Below are 27964 nucleotides of genomic sequence, written 5' to 3' on the forward strand. Positions count from 1 at the left end.
AAAATTAAATTTACAGAACTAACAGATTCTCTGTTGTACACTGAATATGTGGAGTGTCATCACATGAGAATGGCACAGCTGCAGTTACCAGTCTATGCCTAAGCTAGAGCTGAATACAGTGCCACACACGGCACCATTCTGCATTACACTAACACCTTTACGTACATTGATTAAAGGATCTGCCAACTCCATCATCACCTACCCTTTTTGAGAGACAGTGTGCATATAAATTCATTCCTGCAGTTTAGCAGTGATATCTTAATTAGCTTCTTGTATTTAGAGACTTGTGCTTCTCCTACTTAATTCTGTTACACCCAAATTCTTTGAAAAATGGTTTGTGCTTTGAATACACTTCATAAGCATAAATCTGTTACAACATGATTATCATTGCCATCCCAAGAGGTCACTGATTTAAGAAATCCATACCCAGCTGAGTAAAATCTAATCCACCAAACTCTCAAACTCCTAGCTTTCTCAACGAACGGTTGCTACAAGAGCTGTGCAGTTATTGATGTTTTTTGGGGTATAGATGCCACCATCTGCTATTGCACATGGTAAAAGATACACAAGGCTCCAGCCAAGTAACTCTTTGTGGATCTTCCCACATTAATCCCTACCGCTTATGTCCAATTTGGAACAGTAAAGCAGCTACAAGGCTGTGCTACTTGTAGTTTGCAGCTACTAGCCTGCAAGTCTTTCATCACTTCTGATCTATGAAAGCTTTCCATCAATTCCTTGGGTACCACACTCAATAACCACTATCATTATGAACAGGAAGGGTATTTCATCAGAACAGTCTGACTTCTAGTTTAAGGGTCCATTTATACATTTACACCACCAATTCTCACACCAGCACATGCACATATACACATGCTCTCAGAGTTCACTGAATCTGCCTTTCTTTTCTATCCCCGTAAGATTACTGTGCTTAGAGACAGCCCACCTTTATAAAGAGAATGAATTAACTGTCACTGCAATTCTCCTGTTAAAAGTAATGAACACAGTAACTGTGTGTAAATACTGCCCTATTGTAACGATAGCATCATTCTCCCTTCGAGATTCTTGACACCTCAATCCTTGGAAGATAAAGTGTTAGTACTCATCAGAAGTTCAGTGAGATTTCAGCTGAAGTAAGTACATTAAGGGACATGAAGCTTCTTGTTTCTTTAAAATGCCCATGGTCAAACTCAAAAATGTTTAAAACAATCAGAATGTTTCCCAGAACACCTCAGAATATATTCCAGTACGCTGGAAGTGCACCACCAGACAAGAAATCCTTACAAAGATGCCCCCCACCCCCCTTGTCCTCTATCCAGATTTCTGCCAAGACCGACAGATTTAAAATTAACTTCTTTGAAGATGTTCTCAGTGGAAGTTTCCCAAATTAGGCTAGAGATTAAGCAAGCTTTTGGAATTCTTCTCTTATCTCTACTTTATTCCACCTCTAGATTTTTGGCTCTCAAAACATTCGGAGAAATTTCATGACCCATTTGATAATTCAATTTTTCCTTTTCTAAAACCTCCAAGGGTCTTTCAGCAGTCTGCATACACATGTAAACAGCAATTTAATGCAGTGCTCTACCTACTGGATGGTACTCTATGCTTCCTTTCCTCCTGCTTCCACCCCATCCATGTTGGACAAGAGATAGCACAGGTTTAAAAGAAGAGGAAGAATGAGTAAGTTCCTCTGTGCAGTGCCTGGTTCTAAAGCTGCCAGATTCCTCAGGAGTTATGGGCCAATCTGGGTCAGTATGGATGGAAGAACTGAACTTTGTTAGTGAAAGCCCTTATTCCTCTGGAGCAGAACTTAGCTGCCAATTAAATTTGGAGTTTAGAAATTTCACTTCTAAGGAAGTGAATTCAATTCAAGTGAGGAATTCAATTCTGGAAAAGGAAACTTACAGTTGAAGCAACATTTGGTGTGAATCAAAGTAAAGAGGAGCAGCAGACAGGCTACAAACCACTCACCAAGTACACACAGGGGTGTGTGCACATACACACACAGATACACACAGTCTTGCGATTCTGACATTGCCCTGGGAAAGTTTGTGTTTCCATGAAATAATTCCATAATTTTCCAGATAAAGCTCACAGCATTTAATGATTAAAATAACACAACAGAATGAACAAATGTTTTATTGGCATGTTCATTGTTGTAAACAGCATGTGGCATGAAAAACTTTACCAAAACCTTTTGATTGTTATAAATTAGGTGGTTTTCCAAAAACTACAGAGAATTGTTCTCTATTGATCTTTATGGACCAAAGCAAAAAATGGCTGTTCCTAGGCTTTGCAATGAAATCATGTTGACTGCATCAGTCTTTGCACCACAACCTTAACTACCAAGTTTGTATGTTGAGGTGTCAGAGGTTGCCCCAATATTTGACTACACAGCGCTACAGAATCAACTGGGGAAAAGAAAACAACTTTCAGCGTGTGGAGAAGATGCAAACTTGTAATAGTCTCAAAACCAAAATGTACAAAAAGGAGCTAACAAAACAAAAACTTCATTAACAAGGGGAAATACAACCCTGAAGTACCCAGCATCATCAAACATAAAATGAATACAATTTTAAATAGGCAACTATACTTCCAAATGTACACAATGAATGTTGATATGTGAAAAGAAACACCATGGTAAATAGCTGAACCACAGGTCTGGTAAATGGATAGGGCAAATGGTATTTACACATTGAATGCAATATAGCAGATCTGCTCACCGGCCTCTGTAACCTATTAAAATGCAGTTTACCTTACGACAGCACTTCTGACCCAAGGTCTGCTGCCAGCTTTCTGCCCACACCCCTCTGACTGCCTCTTTTGTGGAAGAACATTCTGAAACCTCACACGTGCAGCACTTCCATTTCACCTTCAACCGTGTGCTGTCGCTTCCCCAGAACCAATGTGTTAACATTTACTGCAGGCTCTCTGATGAGGTAATGTGTGTATCAGTGAAACAAACAGAAAAAAGGATTATTTCATGGCCTTTGCACAGCTTTTATTAAGCTGAGTATCCTGTTTGAGGCTAGTTCAACTAGCTACTATGTGCACACTGTCCTCAAGAACTTCCACTCGTTTCCCTCCCCGCCCACTTTTGAGTTCTAATCTTTTATTTGCACATCCCTTTTAGCTTTACAGTACATTTGACTATAGTGCACAACATGATTCCAAGTCAAGCAGCTACCCAACGGGGCACTGCGCTTCTGATTGGTAGCACAGCCCAATCAGTGCTGGTGTCAGCGCTTTACACCTAATGAATGTCCTGCCATAACGGCACTACACAGTAGTAGTGAACCTTTTGATTTAAAAAAAAAAAATTCCTCAGGGAAAATGCTATAGCGAGTATCAGTCTTGAGTCAAGTCTTTATTTGGTGCTCCATCCAGATAAATTTTTAGTGCTTTTTCCTTACGAGGAGAGTAGGTTACACGGTGTCCAGTTTTCTGGAGTCTGCTGCTTTCCTTTTTCATCAGCTCATTTCTCTGCTCATCTGTTAATTCCATTAATTCTTCAGTTTTATCCCTAAAATAGAAATATGTAAAAATTAAGATTAATACCATAACCACAATTAAATTTCTGTAATTGTTTCATTTGGAGCAACTTTGTAAAAACCACAACTATACATAAAATACTCCTTATGGATTATTTTCTTCTCCAGAAACTAATAATCTGGCTAAACCTGCTTTTCTAACAGAGACATGCTGTATCCTGACAGCAGTCTCAGGGGAAGCAGCAAGACCCAAGCATACATTCTTCAATCTACCCGGTAACTCTTGTTCTTTAGAGACAACTACGACTCTGCTTTTTATTCGGTCACAGCAGCAACAGCTGGAAGCAGCATGTCAGCCAGCCCCTAAGAGAAACTACCAGCTGCTCTCCCTGGTAGTTTCATTTTCTTCAAGGCCAGCACACTATCAGCCAGCTGTTTCCCTCAAGCTCACTGTAAAGAAAAATACTGTAGCAGCAACATGTTCAGGAGGTTACCCCACTCACCAAGTCTGGCAGAAAGGACAATACTCAAGCTCTTAGTTCTTAAACACCGCCTTTGGGCTACTGCCACCAGCTGATGAACAATTCTCATGTTAACATTTCTATTGTAGCATCCTTTTTCCCAAAGAAGCCATACTAATTTCTCAAAAGAAATCAATTCAGAAAATAAAACCCTTGCTCTCTAAAACCTACAGCCAAGACCCTCACAGACTCCACAAGGGTATGGGTCTACTTGAAGAGATTAAATCCAGATAAACAGTCAAATATAGCAACTGGCTTTGCATTCAGCATTATTTTCAGTGGTTTGGGAGCAAGGATTGAGTAAAAGGATGCAGTGTTTGTTTTCTTTAACAATAAACATAATATTCAGGGGCTTAGGAAGCTGAGGAGCACAAACATTTCAGCTCAGTGTTTTAAACCCTCTTTTCTTTAAGACAATAAAAAAGTACTTCTATGCTTCTGCTGATTACCTCACCCCTCAAGTCTTATACCCAGATGTTTTGCTCTGTTATACATACACTGTAATAAAATACATACCTATAAAATATTACTGCACCATCATCACAAATGTACAGAGGCCAGACATTCAATGTAGATACTTTAGGATTCCAGTCCAAGTCCTGGTGAATCTCTAGTATGGAGATGTCACATGGAAACGTTCCTCTACCCTGAGAAGCAGCAATTACTCAGTGAATAAAACTCATAATCACACATCCATGCCGTTAAAAGGTAGTAATAGGCAAAATCTTACATACCTTTGCAAATTCTATGTTTTCTAGGGGTATTCCACTTAATTCACTCAGCTGTAAAGTGAAGAAAGATGGCACATTTAATACTATTCCACAATGTTGTTCAGTGTCTACATAAAGTCAACAGACTTGCCAAATCAATTCAATTAAAATATTTAAAAACCCTCTAAAGAGCCAAAGTATTAGTACAAAATTCCAGCCGCAAGGTACAGATTTTTCACATTTCTGAAGTTACTAGTGTGTCACATGTGGCATTTGCATCATACTTCTCAACAGTGAAGGGGTGACAGAAAAAGGTTAACAGAAACAATCAATTAGTAACAGCCAAGTTCCAAGATACAAAGAGACCAGCTGCCCCATGTTACAGCTTCAGGTTCATCAGTTTACCCTCAGCAGCTTCACTACACGAAACGAAAGCTGTTACTCAGTCAGCCTAGGATCAGGCAAAGCCAGAAAACTCGCACAACTAAAACCCATCTCCATACACCAGCACTTCCTACCACAACAACCCCACAATTCCCCAACAAGCACCCATGGCTGCTTTTCTGCCCTGCAGCTGCTGCCCCTCTTGTGCACCTCCCCATTGCACCATTCATGCCCTGGCCCTGGCCTTGGTGAAGCCCTCCCTCTGCTGAACATCTCATGGTGCACACAGGCTCATCGCTGCCCCAGCCTTGACTCAAGTAGGAGCTGCAGTCTGGTCTCCACGACAATGCAGGCACTAACTTTGATTTATGTTTATCTCTGGCTGTTTATTTTCCCCAAACTTGAAGAGATTTCCTCTCTGAGATTCCTGCCTCTTTCAAATCAACTGTTAAAACAGATGTGTTCAAATTAAGCTGATGGTAAGAAAAGACTAACAGCCAGTGCCATTTTCTAACTCATTTCCTTCGGAACCTAGGAGAAATAAACACTACTGACAAAAGCCAGACACTCTGAAATGTATCAGCCCTACACTCTACTAATAAAATTTGCCTGAAAGAGAAGAGCTGGCTGAACAGATCTCTTACTACACGTGTCATATTGAAGTTTCTCTTATTACTGGTGGCAATAAAAAGATTAAGACCTCTCAGAGAGAATGCTGCTACAATTGCTCCTTGCACAGCCAGTCTTACGACTGGAAAAAAAGAGCAGCCAACTCTCCCAGATACAAGCAAAGAGAAGAAGAAATCATGAAGACTGCATGGAAGAACCTGTAGTCACAACTTCACTTCTATTTGAAAAATACAAGAAACCAGACCATAGCTTAATCTGTGTATGTACACAACCCCAAGGCTGTTGCATTCTATGGAAGCTGAACAAAGTTCCTCTTCCCAGCCTACCAGCTAAGCCCTAACTTACAGAAGCTGACTGGTTTATTAAAGTAAGGCTTTGGCAGACTTCACTGCTAGTAGGATCTTTGCTGGCTGCAACATCCAAGGTGGCCTTTTATGTCTCAGTATTGCCACATACAAATAATATTTCCCTAATAACCATTTCTCCAAGAGTGGAACCCTGTGATATACTGGATTAACAAAACAATTTCAATATGAGACATACTTCTACTGCTCATTTCTGCAAGGATGGCACATATATGCTTACCTGTTAGAAGCTTCTGACCTTAAGAAAAACAACAAAACATACCAAAGGCGTACTTCTTTCCAACCAACACGTAGGTCAATCTACTTGGCACAGTTACACTGTACCTGAGCAAGAGCTCTTAAATTCAAATATGAAGAGGCAGACAGGTCTGGTATTTTGGGATACCAAAATACTGGCTTGAAAAAACAAAGTGACAATGGTTTAACTTTTCTTTCACATGTGTTTTTCCAGGATAAGGGAGACACATAATATGCTGCCTAAGCGTCAAGATACCACTTTTTTTTTTCTTTTGCATGTATTCAACTGAATGCTTTGACACCAGACCATTACGTGAAATTAAGAAGTAAAGCTGATAATAAATACAGCTTTGGCAATAGGATGGGACAGGTTCTCAGCTCCTGCGAAAAAAAATAATCACCATGCAACATGATTTTTGTAGCTATGACATCTCCGTGCTTCCCAACAGAGGACATCAATAAGGCTTTTAGATACCACAAGGAACGCGTTAAACATTTTACCTTCTCTTTTAATTCTTCAACACTGCTGCTTTCCAGTACTACTTCTTGGAAAGAATCTAGTTTCATTTCTGATGGCCTCCATCGTCTTGATAAAACAGCAAGTTGTGACATGGATTTCATCTTTTCTACTCCTAGCAAAGAAAGATAATTTTATATTACCATCACAAAATCTATTATTTAAAATTAGTTTTCCCATAGCATAAGCATACTCAAATATGGAATACTGCACTACATACACATACTAACCAACACAGCAAGTGTGCTGGAAGTAGTCCACTAAAACAAAAAGGGGCAGGAGGACAACACAAGATGGGGGATGCCACAGACTTAGTTAAAGGGGCTTGCATTTAGTTTGACTTTTTGCTATCAGCTCCTTTCAAGGAATTTTTCATAGGCAGTATCTCTTAGAAGCCATGCCATTTATTCTTCTTTAGGGTATGTTTTTTTCAGTCAAACCCAGCTTAGTTATGCATACAGTATCTATCCACCTAACCAGATGCTTACCTCCAGATCATAAGAAATTCCTCATCAATCTGGTATTTATTCATGCACTTCACTTCCTTTACCAAAACAAGCTTTCCATATTTGACTTCTAGATTTTACACACTAGTTATCAAACCCTGCTTTATACCTACCACCTTGAAAAGTTTTAGTACATACTGCCTCCAGTCTTTTTATACTAGTTCCAGGTAATAGAGCTTTCTCTGGTTGACGGGGTAATACTGTTAAAGTTACAATGAGATAGGCAGAAGTGATACCAAAGGGCTGATTTTATTTTAAATCATTCTATAAACTTGTAACTTAGCATGCCGAACTTGTGGCTTTAGCATTTATGTCTACCATTAGATGCTTTTTCTGCATGAAGCCACCAGCACTGGTAAGGCTTCTCCCTAAATCCCCTCTACAGTCCTGCCTGTGACTACATTTGTGCCACCTTTCAATTCTAACCTATTAGCCGAAATTAAGATCCAGCCACCTAATGCTTCTGGGCATTCCAAGTCTGCAGCAGTTACATAAATTCTCTTCAGAGACAGAAAATAACTGATTTAAATATGTCTGCAACAGTGCGATGCAAAGCTATGATAAGAATCTTAAATGTAAATTATTGTAGGTTGCGTTATTTACCTGCTTAATGTATTCAGTGTTTGGCTGAAGAACAAAATGAAGTCAGCGGTGCTGGTGGAAGGCCTTACAAACCTTGACTTAAAGAAGTGGCCTTTACACTCTTCCAATAACCTCTGTGGCAGCTGTGGGTACGTACAACTTAATTTTCACAGAATCTAGTGGGATCTAGATGTATCTTCTACAACTGGGTTTAAGCAGCACATCTAGGGCAGAGCTAGACAGTTATACAGAATATTCCAGAATACCTGGAAGCCCTGGTGTGCCTGTGAACTAAGTGGGATGTATGGGTCTAAGAAGTAGCACCTCCAAACCTGCTCACTACAGAAACAGTACAGCAACTAATCTAAAACTGATACAAAATTATTTAAGACTGTGGAGTTTTAACTGAAGTCTGAGCTGATACATATGGCCACTGGAATCTGCAGGCCTCCTGCTGTTTTGGTACTTGCACTGGCACAATTTTGTTAAAAATTAAGAATACCAGAATTGAACACAGCTGCCAAAATATTGGATTAACAGTTAAATGGGACTTCTTCAGCTAGGTATGCTTGTGAAGAAAGTTCCTGAGTGAATGGAATTCACATTCTTCATCTATTAATTCTTCATCTGTTAATCTAGAGAAAAAACAGTGTGACCTACTTTTTTTTCCTTTAAATTATGCTTTTGCATACAGAGTCAAATTTTTTAAGTGTATATGCAAAGGACAGCTTAAGAAATGCCGTATTTTTAATGGTATTTAGGCAGAATTTAGCAATCTGTTCTCTAACTTCTGTTACCAAAGTTGTTTTCATAAACGAGGACTATTCAAAAATTTAGCATTTCATGACAGAAGATGAGTGGGTTTTCACTTGTGCCTGAAAACTACTATGACTGGACAGCTGTGCTGACTTTAAAAACAAATTACATAGGTACTGTGTACACACATACATATTTTAGCTAACTACAAATTACCAATACTAGTCCAAAAATTAGATACAAATAAAAGCATAGTATAGGCATTCCTGCAGGTTTTATGTACAGTGAAAACATAAACATGCAAAAAACTGCCTACACTACTACTGTGTGCCCAAAGGCTTCCAATAAGCTTACAAACCGGTACTGCTATTACTGCTTCAGCAGATCACAGCCTCATGAAATCTGCACTTCCACAAGGTCCTACCCAGCTTCACGCAAGGCTTGTATTATTCTTTTTGCTTCTACTTTTTTTTTTTGTAAGAAAATGCTATTAAAATGGCATTAAGTCTTTGAAAAAAAAAAAAAGGGAAAAAAAAAGTGAAGTACATTTTCAAACATTCTCTAAAGAAAAAAAAATCTAACATTATCTTCTTTCTCTTGAAACTATATCATTACCATCAAGTATTTCTAAGAAGACCTCCCAGTTGCTTGAAATATTGATATCTTCTTCATAGATATGATAATCCAGAAACACAGTGCCTGGGTTCTTCCAGGTTTTCTTTCGTAGGCGAAACCTACAAATACATTATGAAGAAAAAGCTGAGTTTTTACCTGCTCATCAACATCACTGCCAGAGATTCAAAACTGAGTATTTTTCTGACAAAACTGAAACACAACTCATTTATGTAAGGTCTGATTAGGTTTACCAGGAATGAGTTTTAACATTCTGAAATAGTCCTGACAGAAGCGTATCAACTACTTGCTCTTAGTGCTGAACTTTTCATAAACACAAAGAAAACAAGCCTGTGTTGTACTTGTTCAGTGCAAGAAATGTGTAGGGAATTTAGATAAAGAATATTCTATTTCATATAATAAACCAGAATATTCCCAAATACTTCTGACAATTTTGATGCTTCTCTTTACCTTTTTTGAGGGTTAAAAAGGGACAAGGTAAAGGATTAGAAGAGCACTGGTGTCCGATTTATGTACTTAGGTTTACTGCAACAATCCAATCACAACACAAAAAGCATGAGCTTTGATTTAGATACAGAGATAAATAAAACTATAAACAACTAAAGATTAAACAGATACAAACAATGAAGTGTAATGGTGTGTCCACGCAAAAGTGATGTGCCCCATAATCAAAGGGCACTAGAGAATATAACCCAACCACAGCAGTCAGAAATCCTTTGGCCCACTCATGGTGAGGAAAGGACCAAGGTGAAAAACCTGGTCCAGATCTTGGTTTCTACTACTTTTATCAAGAGGGAAGGACCAACATTTGTCTTCCAATGTGTCAAAGACCACAGTAACTTATTCCTGCCCCTTTCATATCTTCGTTTCTCCACAAGAGGTGGAGGGGGGAAACACAAAACAACCCCAAACCAAAACCACCCCTCATTTTAAAGTAGTATTTAATCAGGTAACTTCAATGGATTGCAGTCTCTTCACCTGTCAATCGTCAAGTCTAGGCCACATTGTTCTCGAAGTTGAGGAAGCAGCTCCTCTTTTGACTGTCGGACAGTCATTCCTTTAGCAAAAACAGCATCTAGAAGAAACTTGCACGGCTGTGAACAGAAAGAGAAGGTGATTAAGAACAAGTTTTAGAACAGAAAAAAGTAGATTTGCCTTCTGTTCACATTTTCTGACCAGTCCATCCATCTAGCAAAGTGACCATTAGACTGCTTTTCATAAACAACGTAAGCAATGAATTGATTAAAATTAGGTTTAACTGATTTGTGTAGCACCAGCCTTTAACAAGTCATTCAAACATAGTGAATGCATGCCACTGCAGAAATAGTGCCTTGTGTCTGTTATTACTAATTGCTACCATTGTATTAACATTCTAAACAATGTGATAGGAGCTTTTAAATTAAAGAAGCCATACAATAATGCAAATGCCACTTTCTTGGCTTTCATTGGAACTCCATGACCCCACGAGCTAAATTTATCTCATTCCCTGCTTTATCAGTTCAGCTTCAGTCTCTTACACTTATCCATTCCTGGCTTCATGGCCAGGATGGGTGGATTTTGAGCAACCTGGTCTAGTGGAGTGTATCCCTGTCTGTGGCAGGTGGTTGGAACTGGATGATCTATATGGTCCCTTCCAACCCAAACCATTCTGTGATTCTATGATTATTAATATGTATCCTGCAGTTTGGTCCAAAAAATCAAATCAGAACTTCAGGTGCATGCAAACTCTAGAAGACTGTAATCTATATACTGAAATCACTTTTATACTTTTCGTGTCCCTAAAGATGCAGCAGGCAAGTGAGCTGTGTTACTGCAAGAGAGACATTTTTGTCTCAGGCTTGTCTTACGCAGAAAGGGCTATTATCCAGCTGATCATTCTGATAAGCACTGTCTGCAGTGCATGAATGTGACAAATTATATCAGTAGAGTATTACTGAAAACTCTAACCATGAGCAAAACCAGCTTGTTATCTGGAAAGAATTCTACATGATTTCCATACATTTAAGAAAAACAAAGAAACAATTATTTTCATCTGCATTCCATCTACACTGCAGAGAGAGACATGAGATACACTGTAGATCACACTCCAATTTTATGCTTGGAACAGCATAAACAGAAATAATCTCAAGTTCCCTTTTCAAACTGTCCTGGGTTCAGCAGCAGCAGTCATTTTTAATCCTTCTTAGTAGCTGTGTTTTTGACTTTCGGCCTGAGAACAGCGCTGATAACACCAATGTTTTCAGTTGCTGCTCAGTAATGTTTACTCTGACCAAGGACTTTCTGAGTCTCATGGTCTGGCAGGGAGGAGGGGAAGCCGGGAGGAAGCAGAGACAGGACACCCGACCCAAACTAGCCAAAGAGGCATTCCATACCACTGCATGTTATGCCCAGGATGTAACTGGGAGTTATCCGGAAGGGCTGGTTCACTGCTCGGTCAGGCTGCGTATCGACGGGTGGTATTGTATTCTCTTCCCTTGTTGTTTCCCTTATCATTATTATTATCGGTGGTAGCAGCAGTGGTTTGTGTTATACCTTAGTTACTGGACTGTTCTTATCTCAACCTGTGGGAGTTACATTCTTTCAATTCTCCTCGGGGGTGGGGAGGGGAAGAAAGGGGTAGAGTGAGTGAGAGGGCTGCGTGGCTGACTTATGGCCCGGGCTTAAACGACGACACAAATCCAGGAAAACTTGTAGGAAAATGCAGACAAAAGAAGGACTTTTTCCCCCCAGGATTTCAGTGAAAAACCTTGGCCAATATTTAATGACTCAGTCTTGAAATATTCAAGACCTTACCTCCGACTCGTTCACCAAAAGCTGATAGACTTTGACTCTGTATTCACCCTTCTTAAGGGCTCTTCCCAGTCTAATAGTTATCTGGAAGGCAAAAGGAGTACCTGTCAGAACTGATAAAAAACTCAGAAGTGTATCTTGTAACACACTACTAATACCAATGTAATAATTTCATGTGGCAAGTTAAGAAAAAGTTGTAAATAAAGTTCTTAAGTTTGTCTATACAGTAGCAATATATATTTATGGATTCAAAGTAACTTCTGAACAACCTTATTATCATCAGAAAATGATGAAAGTGTCTCATTCAGCCGAACACTCTCAAACTCCTGATTGCTGGCATAGACTCTAAAGACTTTGAAGTGAGAAGATGGAACTCCAACAAAGGGCTCCAAATGTTGCTTGAAAGCAGACAGTGTAATTCTTTTATCAACATGTACCATCAGCCCTAAGCAAAAAAAAAGATAAAAATGGCATGAAACACACTACCAAAAAATGCTCTCTAGAATCTTATTTTCATACATTCACAGTTATCACTTGCAACAAAACAATACTGAAAAATCATCATTATAGTTAATGGCCACATTTCCATTTTATCTGATGCTATTACCAGAACATTTAAGAGCTTTGCTGTATTTTAAGTGCTTATGGGAGATACTCCTGGAAAACACAGCAATTCCAAACTGCACTATTTTGTTATCAGTGAAATAACGGAGCAAAGTAGTATCTTCTCCATTCAGTAAGACAACTACTGGAGAGAATCAGAGGTACCGTTCGCAGAAAATCCCTCCACAGGTCTCCCCTGCCTCAAGGGACAGACAGAAGTGCTTCTGAAGTGGGGCTGGCCAGGCACATGCCACCCAAACCTTTTCTTCCCTCCTGGCTTTCAGGATTAAAAAGTTTGGTTAACTCTGTGTTCCGGAAGGCCATAGGATATCACAAGGCAAGCTTGAGTCCAGATTGAGGGATTTTTTCATGGAATAATTTCGTAATTAAGGAAAAGCCACTGTAGTAATGTGAAATTCTGGAAAGTGAAGTTAACAATTTATCTTTACAAACTGTGCTTCTTAATATATGGATTTTAGACTACACTACCAACTACATCACGATTATATTCTAATGAGTCACTAGAATAAAAAAAAAATCTATTTGGAATATTTCACTGAATAAATTATTTGAATTATAAATCTGATCATGTTTTCATACTAAAAATACATAAAAGCTTTCCCCTCAGGCTAATCACTTAAACAACTGTCATCAGACTTCTTAGCATGGCATATTAATTAAATAGTAATAAAATCTGGATTATTTTAAGGCACTTAAAAGGAATACACACATTTTTGCCCTTCTCCTGAACCTTCATCTGCAGTGTAGGGTTCTGACTTGAAGTACATATATTGTGCTTCTCCTCTGCTCTTGCCACTTTCATCATATTCACTGTCTGTTCCAGAATCTTCTTCTGCTGTGTCCCAGGTTTCTTTCTTCCCCTGATTAGCTTTTGATCGCCTACTACTTGTGATACTATGAGAATCAAGTCCATTAGCCAAGGGAAGTGGGGCATTGTCCACATTGCATAAAGTATCACTGCTATGACTGGAGCTCAGGATATCACTGTCCACTGAACTTGTACTCCTGTCATTATTTACATCTGAATCGGACCGTTCTTCAGACTGGATATTTTCTGTATCAGAAATCTGAATTTGGTTTTCAAGTTCTCTGTTTTCTGCTGATGCTGAAGAGTCTATTTCATTTAAAGGTGATTCAATATTTTCAAAATCACTGGCTTCTGTGCTTTTGCTGCTGTCTCCATTATCCCCCTCCTGCTGCTGCTGCTGCTGCAGAGACAAGCTTTTAAGCTTCTCGGTGCTTTCTTCCAGAATTGCCTCTACAGATTTCATATTACCTACAGGTCCTTTTACTCTTTCACAGGCTTCATCCAAGTTGCCTGAATCTCCACTAGGCTTCTGATAAACTGCTCGTCTAAATTGAGATCCAGGTGATTGCTCTGGTAACAAAACATACAGCCTGATTGTATTTGCATGCCGATCCAAAAGTTTCCATAAGTGAGAATCTGTATATGCCACATGATGATCTAATGACTCTGAGCTTTCAATAAATACCTGGACATAAGATAATGGTGTTTTATTACGCAGTGTTATTTTAAATAAAAGTAAAAAGTAACAGTAACAAACACACAGATTGAGCACACATTAGAAATTACATGTCTAGGAAACATCACCTTTCAGGAAAAAAACAAAAACCCAAACAAACAAAAAACCCACATTAAGAATCAGACAAATGAGTCTGCAGGTGAATAATGACTTCACTTTTCATAATCATGTTAAGACTGGAGTGAACTGTAAGCAGACTGATCAGCTGCAGTAAACACTTATGTTCAGAAGTGTAGCTATGTATCACTTCATGGACACCCTTCACCTGGACACTAACTCTAGTTAAGGCAGTAATAAGCCCCACAACTACAGGTGGCAGTTTTTTCTTTATTTTCTAGTATAGCACCAAGAAATCTTTAAATGTATTCATGGGTAAGCAATAGCCCAAATTAGAACACAAGGGAACAATTTTCTTTCTTCCTTTTGTCAATGGCCACTGTGTTGCAGTGACAAGGTGAATGCAAGAGGGCTCACTGTAACTGAGTAACAAGTCAATGACATTGTTTCACTCAGCTATAAGCCACCACAGCTTTTGCTAATCCTTTGTAAACTCAAGAACACACTATCCTTGATGAAATTTCAGACACTGAGGATGTGCAAAATGTGTCAAAAGGTGTGCTATTACTACTGCAGCTAAAAGGGCAATGCTTCAGATGAAGTTAAGTAAGTAGTAAGTTACTCTTTTTATGTTGCACTACACAACTATTACTGGAAACCTTTATTAGAAAACTTTTTGGAAAAACAATATAAATTTGGCTGGGGGAATCTGCATAGTAAAACTACTGAATTTAAGACAAAAACCCACCAGAACTTCTCTTAGTTCTGACATTTGTTTCTCAAGAACTTTATTACTGAGAACAGGCACAGGTGTTCAGAATGTTTAGAAAATAAATTATGCAGGTTTCACAGTAATATGCCAACCTTTGTTCCCTAGTAAGGGTTGACTTTTAAAAGTCATCATAAGGCTGTTAACCTCACTATCATTTGAACCAGATGTCTGATGCTGAATCTGCTTTCCTTGTTATGTACATCTGGTTTCACATATAGGCTATAGTATTCATCAGCACCATAATGTTTGCTAGTTAAAAAAAAACCCCAGTGAAATGTGACAGTTATCCACTGCAAATTCGACACAGCTATCCAGACCTTTTACAACACAACAGTAAAGTTTACAAACACATGAAGTGAACAATTTAAAAACCACAGCATGTACCTTGTTGCTTCTAAAAAAGCCTTCAGCTTTCAGTGTTTTGCTGGAAACATTCAGCAGACGCAAGTCATTGTAGCAGCGCTCTAATACTACTCGCATTGTTTCAGCAGGCAGGTGTGTAGCCTAAAGTAAGACATTGACAGTAAGGTAACATGCACATCACATGTAACTTGAAGTACTGGAGCAAGTATTTCATTTTGTAAGATCATCCACAGGCAAAGGAGAAGGTTTGCTTATTGACTTACAAATTGCAAAGACAATGTGGGGAAAAACCTCCCAAACCTGTTCAACTCCAGTTCCTTTTCTCCATTATTTGATATGTGGCTAATACTAGTTTTTCCAAAACATCAATAGACCAAAATGGCTTGGCTTTGCAGAGATCTGACAAATGGTTTATGACCAGCAAACAGTCTAGTTTACAGCACATATCAAATGAAAATACAAAATATTCTTCAGCCTCAAGTTTTGCTCACTGTTCACTTAATTAGACTGAATTTGAATTACTGAAATCATGTTTCATAACGTATATTATGAAGTTACACCAACCACTGAAATAATTTACACAGATGTGACCAAGTCTTAAAATTTAATGGAAGCAGTAACATCCCATGATCCAAAGATCAATCTGCAACTTAATGACAAGAGGCTCCTGGAATTAAAAGGAGGATTTGTAGGGAGAATGTGTACAGCTTTGGACGATGTATTTCAGTTACTGAAGCCAAAGAAAGAAATTAAATGTTGGTTCAGTTATATGGTAACAGTTATAGAATCACAGAAGAGTTAAGGTTGGAAAGGACCTTAAGATCATCTAGTTCCAACCCCCCCACCACGGGCAGGGACACCTCACACTAAACCATACCACCCAAGGCTCTGTCCAACCTGGTCTTGAGCACTGCCAGGGATGGAGCATTCACAACTTCCCTGAGCAACCCATTCCAGTGCCTCACCACCCTTACAGTAAAGAACTTCCTTCTTGTATCCAATCTAAACTTCCTCTGTTTAAGTTTTAAGCCGCTACCCCTTGTCCTGTCACTACAGTCCCTAGCAAAGAGTCCCTCTCCAGAATCCTTATAAGCCCCCTTCAGACACTGGAAGGCTGCTCTGAGGTCTCCACACAGCCTTCTCTTCTCCAGGCTGAACAGCCCCAACTTTCTCAGCCTGTCTTCATATGGGAGGTGCTCCAGCCCCCTGATCATCCTCGTGGCCCTCCTCTGCACTTGCTCCAACAGTTCCATGTCCTTTTTGTGTTGAGGACACCAGAACTGCACACAATGCTCCAAGTGAGGCCTCACGAGAGCAGAGTAGAGGGGCAGGATCACCTCCTTTGACCTGCTGGTCACACTCCTTTTGATGCAGCCCAGGATACGGTTGGCTTTCTGGGCTGCGAGAGCACACTGAAGCCGGCTCATGTTCATTTTCTCATCGACCAGCACCCCCAAGTCCTTCTCTGCAGGGCTGCTCTCAATCTCTTCTCTGCCCAACCTGTAGCTGTGCCTGGGATTGCTCCGACCCACGTGTAGGACCTTGCACTTGGCAAGTCTCTTGAATCATAGTTAAACTTCATAAGGTTGGCATCAGCCCACCTCACAAGTGTGTCGAGGTCCCTCTGGATGGCATCCCTTCCCTCCGGCGTATCAACCGAACCACACAGCTTGGTGTCATCGGCAAACTTGCTGAGGGCACACTCAATCCCACTGCCCCTGTCACTGACAAAGATGTTGAACAAGACCGGTCCCAACACTGACCCCTGAGGGACACCACTTGTTACTGGTCTCCAGCCGGACATTGAGCCATTGACCACAACTCTTTGCGTGCAGCCATCCAGCCAGTTCTTTATCCACCAAGTGGTCCACCCATCAAATTGATGTCTCTCCAATTTAGAGACAAGGATGTCATGTGGGACAGTGTCGAATGCTTTGCACAAGTCCAGGTAGATGACATCAACTGCTCTACCCCTGTCCATCAGTTCTGTAGCCCCATCATAGAAGGCCACCAAATTGGTCAGGCAGGATTTCCCCTTAGTGAAGCCATGCTGGCTGTCACCAACCACCTCCTTGTTTTTCATGTGCCTTAGCATGCCCTCCAGGAGAATCTGCTCCAAGAGTCTGCCAGGCACAGAGGTGAGACTGACTGGTCTGTAATTCCCCGGGTCATCCATTTTCCCCTTCTTGAAAATGGGGGTTATATTTCCCTTCTTCCAGTCGTCGGGAACTTCACCTGACTGCCATGAGTGTTCAAATATGATGGCCAGTGGCTTAGCAACTTCATTTGCCAGCTCCTTCAGGACCCGCGGATGGATTTTGTCAGGTCCCATAGACTTGTGCATATCCAGGTTCTTAAGATGATCTCGAACCAGATCCTCTCCTACAGTGGGCCTAGGGTTTTCATTCTCACAGCCCCTGCGTTCGCCTTCCAAGACTTGGGTGGTGTGGTCAGAGCAGTTGCCAGTGAAGACTGAGGCAAAGAAGTCATTAAGAACCTCAGCCTTCTCCAAATCCTGGGTAGCCAGTTCTCCTGATAGCTTCTGGAGAGGGCCCATGTTGTCCCTAGTCTGTCTTTCATGTGCAATGTAACTACAGAATCCCTTCCTGCTATCCTTAACATCCCTAGCCAAGTTTAATTCTAACTGGCCCTTAGCTTTCCTAACCTGGTCTCTAGCTTCCCGGACAACATCCCTGTATTCTTCCCAGGCTGCTTGTCCTTGCTTCCACCTTCTATAAGCCTCTTTTTTCCCTTGATGTTTCCTCAGCAGCTCCTTATCCATCCAAGGAGGTCTCCTGGCCCTCCTGCTGCACTTCCTTCTAGTTGGGATGCAACACTCCTACTGCAAAGTAGGTGATCCCTGAATATCAACCAACAGTCTTGGGCCCCCCTGCCCTCTAGAGCTGTATCACATGGAACCTTACTAAGCAGGATCCTGAAGAGGCCAAAGTCTGCTCTCTTGAAGTCTAGGGCAGTGAGCTTGCTGCACACTCTTCTCACTGTCCTGAGGATCTTGAATTCGACCATCTCATGATCGCTGCAACTAAGGCTGCTCTGGAGCGTCACATTTCCAACCAGCCCTTCCCTGTTGGTGAGCACGAGGTCAAGCATGGCACCTCTCCTTGTCGGCTCCTCTATTACTTGCAGAAGGAAGTTGTCTTCCACACAATTGAGGAACCTCCTGGATTGCTTGTGCCGGGCCATACCGTCACTCCAACAGGTATCAGGTTGGTTGAAGTCCCCCATGAGAACAAGGGCCTGTGAGCGTGGGGCTGCTCCTATCTGTCTATAGAGGGCTTCATCCATAGATTCCTCTTGATCAGGCAGTCTGTAACAGATCCCCACAGTAATGTCTCCCATTGCTGTTCTCCCTTTAACCCTGACCCACAAACTCGCTGTTGACTGATCATCTGTTCACTAGTTCTGCCACTGACTGGATACTCACTGAGGTGGTTCAAGTTAATAATCTGAAAAAACACGAACCTGACTCTTCAGCTTCCTCAAAACACTTCTTATCTGGTAAGCTAGTAAGCAATATGGCCAGACAGCGGTTCAGATTGTGCAAAAGCCAGGGTACACGTCTGGATGGAAGCAAGAAGGAGACTGCTGCTTTTAGCACCAGTGAGCAGATAGACAAGCTCAACTAAAAAACCTAATCGAAACCTACTGGATGTGAAACACATGACCTGCAAAAGGTGCAGGCTCTCAGATATTTAAATTATGATACATTTTCACAGTCAGAGTGAATGAAAGCTCTGTAATGCAAGTCCTTAATGACGGTAAATTACCTTAGAAATTAGCTGTTTAAATTCTGAAACTGTTTGATTCAAATAGGCTCGTACACTTATTGGAGGAGCAACAGATTCGCTCTTTAGGTCAACTACGTGAACCTTTACCATGACCTCTGTAGGGAAGAGGAAAAAGAAAATAAAACCACATATATATGAGAGAATTTAACAGGCAAAGAAAACACACATATGCTTATCTAATATACTGATTAAGGAGTTGCATTAAATGCATACAAACAGTAATGAATTTGAAAAGCAGCCCAATTTCAGAATTTAAATTTCAATCAATTTTAACACCAAAGAGGCAAGATGTTCCAGGTTGCCAAATTTTAGTATACCTTAGAACTGCTTCAATTAGAAACACTTCAATTAGCACAGCACAGTATGCAGTTCTAAGTACTGACTTCATAAAATTTAGTTCAACAAAGTTTTTCTTTTTTCACACATCATAATGAAGTTCTGTGTTTTACAAGTGTTAGTTTCATGCCATCATGCAATACATGATTTTAGTCTGTCCTTGTTTATCTGTAATTACATATCTTACCACCAGGTTTATAGCACTGGAAAATCTGGTCAGGTCGTCTTGTTTCCAACAGTAAGTCAAACATGTATGTTGATTTGACACCTCCAAGTAATAAACCCATTGGTGTATCCTCTTCTCCTTCATAAGATCGTTCCAAGTAGTCATGAAACTCATCATATTTGACAAGACGACAGCAATCCAAAGGAACCACTTCTTCTAAATCCATTAGCTATAACAAGCACACAGACAAAAAGTCCTAAACATTTAATAATGGTTTATTTGAGAGTTTAGTTTTTCCCTTGTAAGCTAGAAATATCTCAGTACGTGTGCATCCAGGAATTATCTGAATTTACAAATTCCAATTTAATTTTAGAAAAAACACATGCACGTGCATCACAGATCTTACATACACACAGAGGCAATATATATATACACATTTTCAAAATAAATAAAAAAAAAAGCCTGCATCAAAATGCAGGAGAGTAAAGTTTGACAGGTATGAATATAAGCACATGAAAGCAGAAGAAATAACATCGAACAATTACACTATTCTGTTATGCATATTATACCTTATAAGCTATTTCCACAGCTTCCTTCAGTGTCCGGTCCTTATGAACCTCTAACTTGTTCTCCATCATTATTTGTTTTGTGGGATGCATGCAGAACAATTTAATCTAGGAAATACGAAAGGAAGAATAATTACCATGGAAGTATTTCTGCAAATACCTTTCATGTTAGAGTACATTTAAATTTACAACCCCATATTCATACAATCCAATACCAAATACATCTTTATCTCTACTTCAGCTATAGGCCAGTTTCCTTTCAGCTGGTTACACACCTGCAGATAGAAAATGCCTAAAGGCATAGCAAATAGCACTAGTGTGTATCTGCAACTATATGTGTATCTGCACCTTCTTCCAAGCTAGGGTACAACATCTACAACCAGAACATCTTTAAACTGTACGCAGCATGCCAAATCTGCCAAAACAAAATGCACATAGGAACAATGAATGTGAAACTCATTTTCACATACAGTTACATATTTTACAACCATAGGGAACCTTCTAATAAAACAATCACTTGATTCATAAGTAGACCAGCTGACTGTCATGCTTCTAAGTCAGAGAAGTCATATTACTTCTGTTACTATTGAATCTGTGGGTGGAAAAGATTCCACTCTTTCTGCCAAACAATCATTTGGAATTCATTTCCAAAACATCATTTCACAAAAATAGCATAACACACAATTATTTAACAGTACAAAACACCTAGCATACAGCACTACATACTGTTTGGAATTCATTTTTCTGAAATCAAGTGATGTCCGCCTAACTATAGTGTTGGTCTAGTTTTAATACCAAGTCAAATTCTCATGGAGGACGTGAACTCAACAAAAAAAAAAATCTCTAGCAAATACGTCTAATAGATGTCTCCACTGCGTACAGGCTTCCAATAGGTTTACAATTCATTTTAAAGAATTACAAATACACATATACTTATCACAAAAGAGTTCCTGCATTATATTAAAAAACCTACTATTTACTACAGAAACATTTCTTACTACAAATGTATTGTTAGAAGAAATTCTAACCTTGCAAGTGTTGCGCTCAATTTCACGTTGCCTCTTTTCTTGTTCTTCCAATTCTCTTTCTTTCTGTACCAACTGTTTAATATGCTCTGGATATTCATGTGCCTCAAGAAACTCTGCCAATAAAAACAAAGCAATAGTATTAAAAAACAATTTCTTCCACAGTGGGCAGTATCTTTGGAATTATGGGTATATGTAATAGTTATCTTTCCTGCTTTCTTTCCTTTCTCTTCTCCATCCAAATTTACCACTGTACCATGCCCTGTTCTCTTTTTTGTAGTTTAAATGAAATCAAAGTCAGTCTTTTATCCTCTCTAATCATACATCAGCAACACAAGAAAATGCTATTAGCACATGATTAATATTCCAGTACAACTAAGGGAAGCATTACTATTATGAAGAAATACGCTAATACTGATGACTGCACTTGAGCCTGTTTTTACATTACAGGTAAATTCTGTTCTAGAAAGTGAATTAGCTGATAACAGAAGTCCCAAGATAGTGCTTATATTGTGACAAAATAAATATTGCACTTCATTCAGATTAGTGTACTTCCTACTTAAACTGACAAATTTCCCTTTATAAGGATATCCTACTGAATTTTTCCTTTAAGAAAAAACACATATAGCTTTGACACTGCAAGCAAATTAATCTTTGGCTCAATTCAACCACTTAGAAAATTAATAAAATACTTGATTCTTCCAGGCACACTGCTGATGAGTGTGGCTAGCCACTGCTCTTCCAGTTTCTTTCTACAGCTGTGCTTCTAACAAGGGATTAACAAGAAAGGGGAAAATAGCAAACATGCTTCCTTCTGGTTTGATATTGGTTAGAAAAAGTTCTACCTAACTTTCATTTGCTACTACATCAAAAATCTACAAGGGAAATCCTGGAATTTTACGGTTAGTAATATGTACAGTTAAAGATATATGAAATTTGATAATATTTGAATGCAACCTCTAACAAGATATTCCTGTTCTGAATCCAAACAGAATTTTGATTTTCCACTGTATCATATTTCAAAGATTAATCAACCTGGCAGCAGGGCCAGGCATCCATTCACCAATCCTCAGCCTTGGTGAACTTGATCAAAGATGAGGGGAATGAGAGACTCTGAAATCCAAGATTTGTTTCTAACTATGAAACTTACAGTATATTGTCACACCTCCTCGTAACTGAAAACCAGACACTAAGGGCTGTTTATAAGGTAAAACTGTCATTATGCAGTTCTTACATACTCATTTTTAAGAAATATCTTTTTTATTCCACTATAAATCATGACACTATACAGCATTACAGTTTATTCAGTGTCACCCAGTGTCCTGGGTTCAGCAGTAGCAGTAATTTTTAATCCTTCTTAGCAGGGGGAGGAAGGTGGGGAGTTAGCGAGCAGCCGCGTGGTTCTGGGTTGCTGGCTGGGCTTAAACCACAACACCCAGTAAAGCTGATTTTCATTTCCATGATAAGAAAATATTAAAAAAAAAAATATCATGACCATCTCCTAATGATCCATAAAAAGAGTAATGAAAAAAAGAAGGCTTCCTATATAGAAGTTACTTTAGTTTGCCCTAAAAATACCAATACCATGATCTTCACAAAAATTAGTACTCTGCACATGTAAAAGACTTCCTTATTCCACAACAGAATCTTAAGAACTGCAAAACATACTTACTTGCATTTCTTGTTGGATCCTTCAGTCTATATATCAGCATGTATGCATTTGTGGAGCTGGTGGAGAAAGGAACAGTTATACGAATTTATCAGACAGGAGGACAATACTGACTTCAAAAGTAGTTTTGGGGTTTTTTTTCAGTAACGAGCTGTGTTACATGTATCTCAGCAATACACTAATCAAGAGGGATTTTCAAAAATAAGTATCGCATTCCTTTAATGACTGACACAGTAGTGAGGATAGTTATTACGACTACTTGAAGCTTCTACTATTAATTGCAAGCTAACACATTAAGCACATGCATCTAGGCCATTCATTTGATTACACTAAAACACCACCAGAATTAACAGTAGTATTACAGTACTACTAACCTAGCAAAAGCACTGGAATAATAGCCTCTGCTTCCAGAAGATCCACCATACGTTTTCTTAATATCTTCCTGAGTTATCTAAGAGGAGATCAATTTAATGATTGAGAAACTTCCATTGAACAAGACACATTCTCATCAAGAAAAATGGAATGTAATTAACACACAATATTAATCATTCTATTTTTTTCATATTCCTGCTTATTTGCTGACTGCAAAAAAACCTCAGCCCAACCCACTTTCACAATGATCTGCCTCTTCCTTTTACAGCCCAAGAAGCTTTTTTTTTTTTTTAAAGGAACTTAACAGCATCCATCTTCTTGATTGCAATAATGTTTGTTATGGGTACACATTAACACCTGAAAGGCACCAGCAGGACAGGTTTAACAGCACAATCCAGGTGACAACAGATCTACTGATACACTTCTCTAAGGAAGATATTTTCTTCACGCATATGGAAGGCAAAATTCTAAATTCAGCCTGGTCTGTACATAGAATCATAGAATAGTTAGGGTTGGAAAGGACCTTAAGATCATCTAGCTCCAGCCCCCCTGCCATGGGCAGGGACACCTCACACTAAATCATGTCACCCAAGGCTCTGTCCAACCTGGCCTTGAACACTGCCAGGGATGGAGCATTCACAACTTCCCTGAGCAACTCATTCCAGTGCCTCACCACCCTCATAAATGAAGGCTTCTTTATGAACCACCATCCCCCCACTTCAACATCAAGAAACATTCCCCCCACACCCCAATGCACAAAACCCCATACATAAATAAATAAACCTACTATAAATCGCTTTAGCTAATGAGTGAAACATATGTACGTGGCAGGACATTAGGATGAGAATATGAAACAAAGTACATGCTTGAAATACCTATGCATAAACACAGCTTCATTATATGTAAGTGAAAAATAACATGGAAAACCAGAAACTTACTGGTTCATCTATGAGTACGCAGATAACTAAAAGTACTATTTTTACCTTGCTAACATGTTGATCATTAAAGCTGTACCACTGGTCATCACTAAAAGATTTTATACAGGCATAATAATGGCCACCAGCAGCACTTCCAGAATGAACCATAACAGAGAACAGCTCATACAGTAAACAACTCTGGGAAGAGAAGAGAAAGGTGTGATACATATTAAAAAAAGGTAACCAAATGATCATTTATAAAAACTTTTAAACAATAAAACCCCAAATATTTTTAAACCGAACTACATAAACAATTCTGTATTACAAAACAGATGAGGCTTATTTGCTATCACACTCCTTTGCATTCTTTGAAGATTGCTTTTTGCCCCTTAATGTAAGTTGCAAATCCGCAACATGCCGTTCAGTGCTTATCAGCACTCTCCATTAATTTCACTCACATAACCCTGAGTTTGCTGTCATAAACCCTTATTTCCATATATAAAAAGGAAGGAAATAAAGGGTACAAGGAACATACCTTCAATGTTGTCTATACATTAAAAAATAAAACTGAGCAATAATGATTCTTACAAATGTTAAAAGAAGTATTTCTAGTTTACACAGAGGAAGTGTTCTGCAAATTCTTAGCACACACTGCATCCATTACTAAGACATCCAAACCAAGAAAGTAAAAACATGGCTTGACAGTTGGTTTACCTTGAGAACAACTAGTACGAATTAATGGGCCAAAGCTACTGTCAATACTAGGACATGACACTTCCACTAGACACATTACAGTGCACTGTCTCTGTTCAAGTCAAGTGTCTGTCTATTCATTTTAATTTTTTCCAGCTAAGACTGACAGTATTCAGAACATTTATCAAAAAAACCTTTCCAATGGTTTAAGGTAAAGGTAAAGAGAGACAGATGTGCAGATTAAAATGCAACTCAGCCTTTAAACATTTATCAAAGTAACAATTACAGCCAAACAGCTTCCTAACAAGTCTGAATATAAGCTTTTGGCCAAATTGCAGACGAGTTCACTGAGTAACAACACATGAAGCACACACTGTAGACATTACCATGAAACTCAAGTATTTTTAATGAATTTTATATTGGCAAGAAAAATCAGGTTTCTCTAAGATCTCTGCCAATATTTATGTTCCACAGAAGGATGACTGCTGTCCTCGACTGACTTGCTGCTCGATTCCTTTATATTAACACAAGATGACTGAATGAACATTGAATATCTGACTTGATATCCTAGATGTATCCCCCTTTCCAGACACATGCTCACCCTTAGTCCTATTCATTACAGAGGCAGAATGAGAAACAGAGAAAGCCTTCATGCAGTGTAAAACTGTTCAGAAAGCTAACGCATTGGTGTGCTACCAACACTGGTTTAGTAACAAATCCAAAACAGCACCACACAGGCTGCTACGAAGGAAATTAACTTCATCTCAATCAAAGCCAGTACAATATTTTTCTAAACATACCTTTTCACTGCCAGCCTTAGAAATTCTTTCTGCTGCACTACTGCTTTCAAGGCAGATTCCTTCATCAACTCCATCATCATTAGAAAAATCATTGCTCATCTGATCACTGTGACAACTGCCTTCATTCTCAGCTCCACTATCAGTGCAACTCTCAGTCTGAGGAGACTTCTTAAAAATAAGACATACATACTACTGTTAAACAACATTTAAAGTTACACAGAACAATAAATAACAATACATTTGTGAAATTAAAAAAATCCAACCTGCAAAACAACGCCACTCCCAAAAACCCTAGAGATCTCTGCAATTCAGCACCAAGAATGGACTTGTTTCTGTTAGCAACTGTCTTCAGTCCACCTATTAGATCAGTATTTTCTCATCTTGTGTGCAACTGAATGGTTATCACATGGCCTTAGACTTGTCAAGACTGTGTTTGTTACTAACTCAACCCAGGACAGCTAGCCTATTCCATTTGCTTGTTAATTCAATTAAATACTTTGAAGTCTAATACCAGATAACAAACCCAATTTGGATTGGGCATGGCCCTATTAATGAGAACTGATTTAACTGGAAATATTTTCATCCACAGTCAAAGATTTTTTCTATATTTCAACTCATTGGACACAGAGTCGAGGTATTATAGTAAGAATGATTAGTGTTCTGTTAGCCTAAAAGCATGATGTCAACAACACCATGAATGCAGTTCATTTAGTACAAGTCATTATATCCATCTCTTACCTGATGCTATTTCCTCCAGGTAATTCTTTCAATTTTCTGAGAGTTAGTTTTGATTCAAGTTCTGTTCTCCCATATCAATCACCATTCTCATTTTTACCCCCCAGTAACACTTTAAGTATCAAAATGCTTATACTTCATAAAAATCAAGCTTTGTAGAGAGTCAGAAAATCCTCTCCATACGCATATCAATGCAGTATTTCTCTTATACCACTACAAGCTAGCAAAGTGATACAATGTTTTCAGGAACAGAATTGGAGGAATAAATTCAGTCTTTAATACAGAAAGCACATTAAGTACTTTTTGACGAATGTAACTGCACATGAATTTTAGCCAAAACCAGAAGAGTTAAAAGCCAGCAGATGAAATTGAAAAACAGAATTTTAAAAAATCTCATTTCTAGCATACACAACAGTGTGAGTCAGAAGGAATTAATCACTCATGTTATCTGGGCCAACTTCCACATTCAGTTCCAAAGCTTTGTATTACCTCTTTCAGCCAAAACAGATTCAGACCTAAGTTTAAGAAGTATGTTTCATTCTGGATTTGCAGTATATGCAGAAGTCCTGATAGTTTAAATCACTTATGTGAAGACGTAAGAAATCAGAAACAACTTCTTTATGGAAGCACAGAAACAATATAGTTACTAGAACATGTCTCTTTTTCAACATAACAAAATTCCACATGGACAGATACAAAAATTTCAAATTAAAACACTGTCATAGCTAAACAACATTTTAGGTGCAAGAACAGTGTTGTTAAAATGTGTTTATTAGACATTTTTATTTCCTTAATGAGAAACTTTAAGAAAGTTGAAGACCAAACACTTTACCTCATCTTCAACATCAATGAAGACACTCATGTCTAGCTCCTCAGGAAAAGTCATTCGATCATTGAGTTTAATTCTGTGCATAGTGGTATAATCAAAGTCAAATCTCTTCAGCTGTAATGTCAGCAGATATGGAAAATGCAAGAATCGCAGACCCTAGACGAAGCAAAGACAAGATTATGCTGCCTTTGTCAGGATTGGTCATTTGTCAAAAGTAATTTTTGCAGATGATTTGGACAGTCTTTACCTTCCTCGCATCACATTTCTTCTTACATCGTTCACAAAAGTACTGATTTGGGCCATCTAGAATCTCAGGCTGAATGAAAGCATGCAGTGCTTCTTCCTAATAATAAAAAGATGTTACCTGATTTTTAAATAATGTTTTACTATGAAGGTATAAAACACAATTATAATTTTATTATGAGATTGCAAACACGTAAAATTATTTCAATTAAATCTACAATCAAAATTTGATTGACATGGACTTTGATACAGACACAGTCAGGAAAATATGAAGGGAAACCAACCCTTCAACCCAGCCCAAAGTTAAACTGTCAAACCACAATTA

General features: G+C 38.9%; 1 protein-coding gene across 4 annotated transcripts in view; it reads right to left on the minus strand.

Annotated features, from left to right (window-relative positions):
- Positions 1–2082: 2082 nt before the first annotated feature.
- The window catches only part of USP47 (ubiquitin specific peptidase 47), a 56904-nt gene continuing 31022 nt past the window's right edge, over positions 2083–27964 (minus strand). For 2 of the 4 annotated variants that reach the window (XM_080618944.1, XM_080618943.1), the window contains exons 9-28: positions 27644–27739; positions 27400–27552; positions 25833–26000; positions 24406–24537; positions 23425–23501; positions 23054–23109; positions 21385–21497; positions 20360–20464; positions 19812–20019; positions 19268–19383; positions 15501–15620; positions 13453–14236; positions 12389–12564; positions 12123–12203; positions 10308–10423; positions 9312–9430; positions 6837–6967; positions 4744–4791; positions 4526–4656; positions 2083–3520 (exon numbers count right to left, since the gene is read on the minus strand). In XM_080618944.1, coding sequence (XP_080475070.1) covers positions 3346–3520; positions 4526–4656; positions 4744–4791; positions 6837–6967; positions 9312–9430; positions 10308–10423; positions 12123–12203; positions 12389–12564; positions 13453–14236; positions 15501–15620; positions 19268–19383; positions 19812–20019; positions 20360–20464; positions 21385–21497; positions 23054–23109; positions 23425–23501; positions 24406–24537; positions 25833–26000; positions 27400–27552; positions 27644–27739 — 3105 coding nt within the window. In that variant the 3' untranslated portion in view covers positions 2083–3345. The remainder of the gene's footprint in view (positions 3521–4525; positions 4657–4743; positions 4792–6836; positions 6968–9311; positions 9431–10307; positions 10424–12122; positions 12204–12388; positions 12565–13452; positions 14237–15500; positions 15621–19267; positions 19384–19811; positions 20020–20359; positions 20465–21384; positions 21498–23053; positions 23110–23424; positions 23502–24405; positions 24538–25832; positions 26001–27399; positions 27553–27643; positions 27740–27964) is intronic. The other 2 variants (XM_080618945.1, XM_080618946.1) reach the window with 2 other exon arrangements.

Source organism: Psittacula echo, assembly GCF_963264785.1.
Source record: "Psittacula echo genome assembly, chromosome: 5".
Classification (NCBI taxonomy): domain Eukaryota; kingdom Metazoa; phylum Chordata; class Aves; order Psittaciformes; family Psittacidae; genus Psittacula; species Psittacula echo.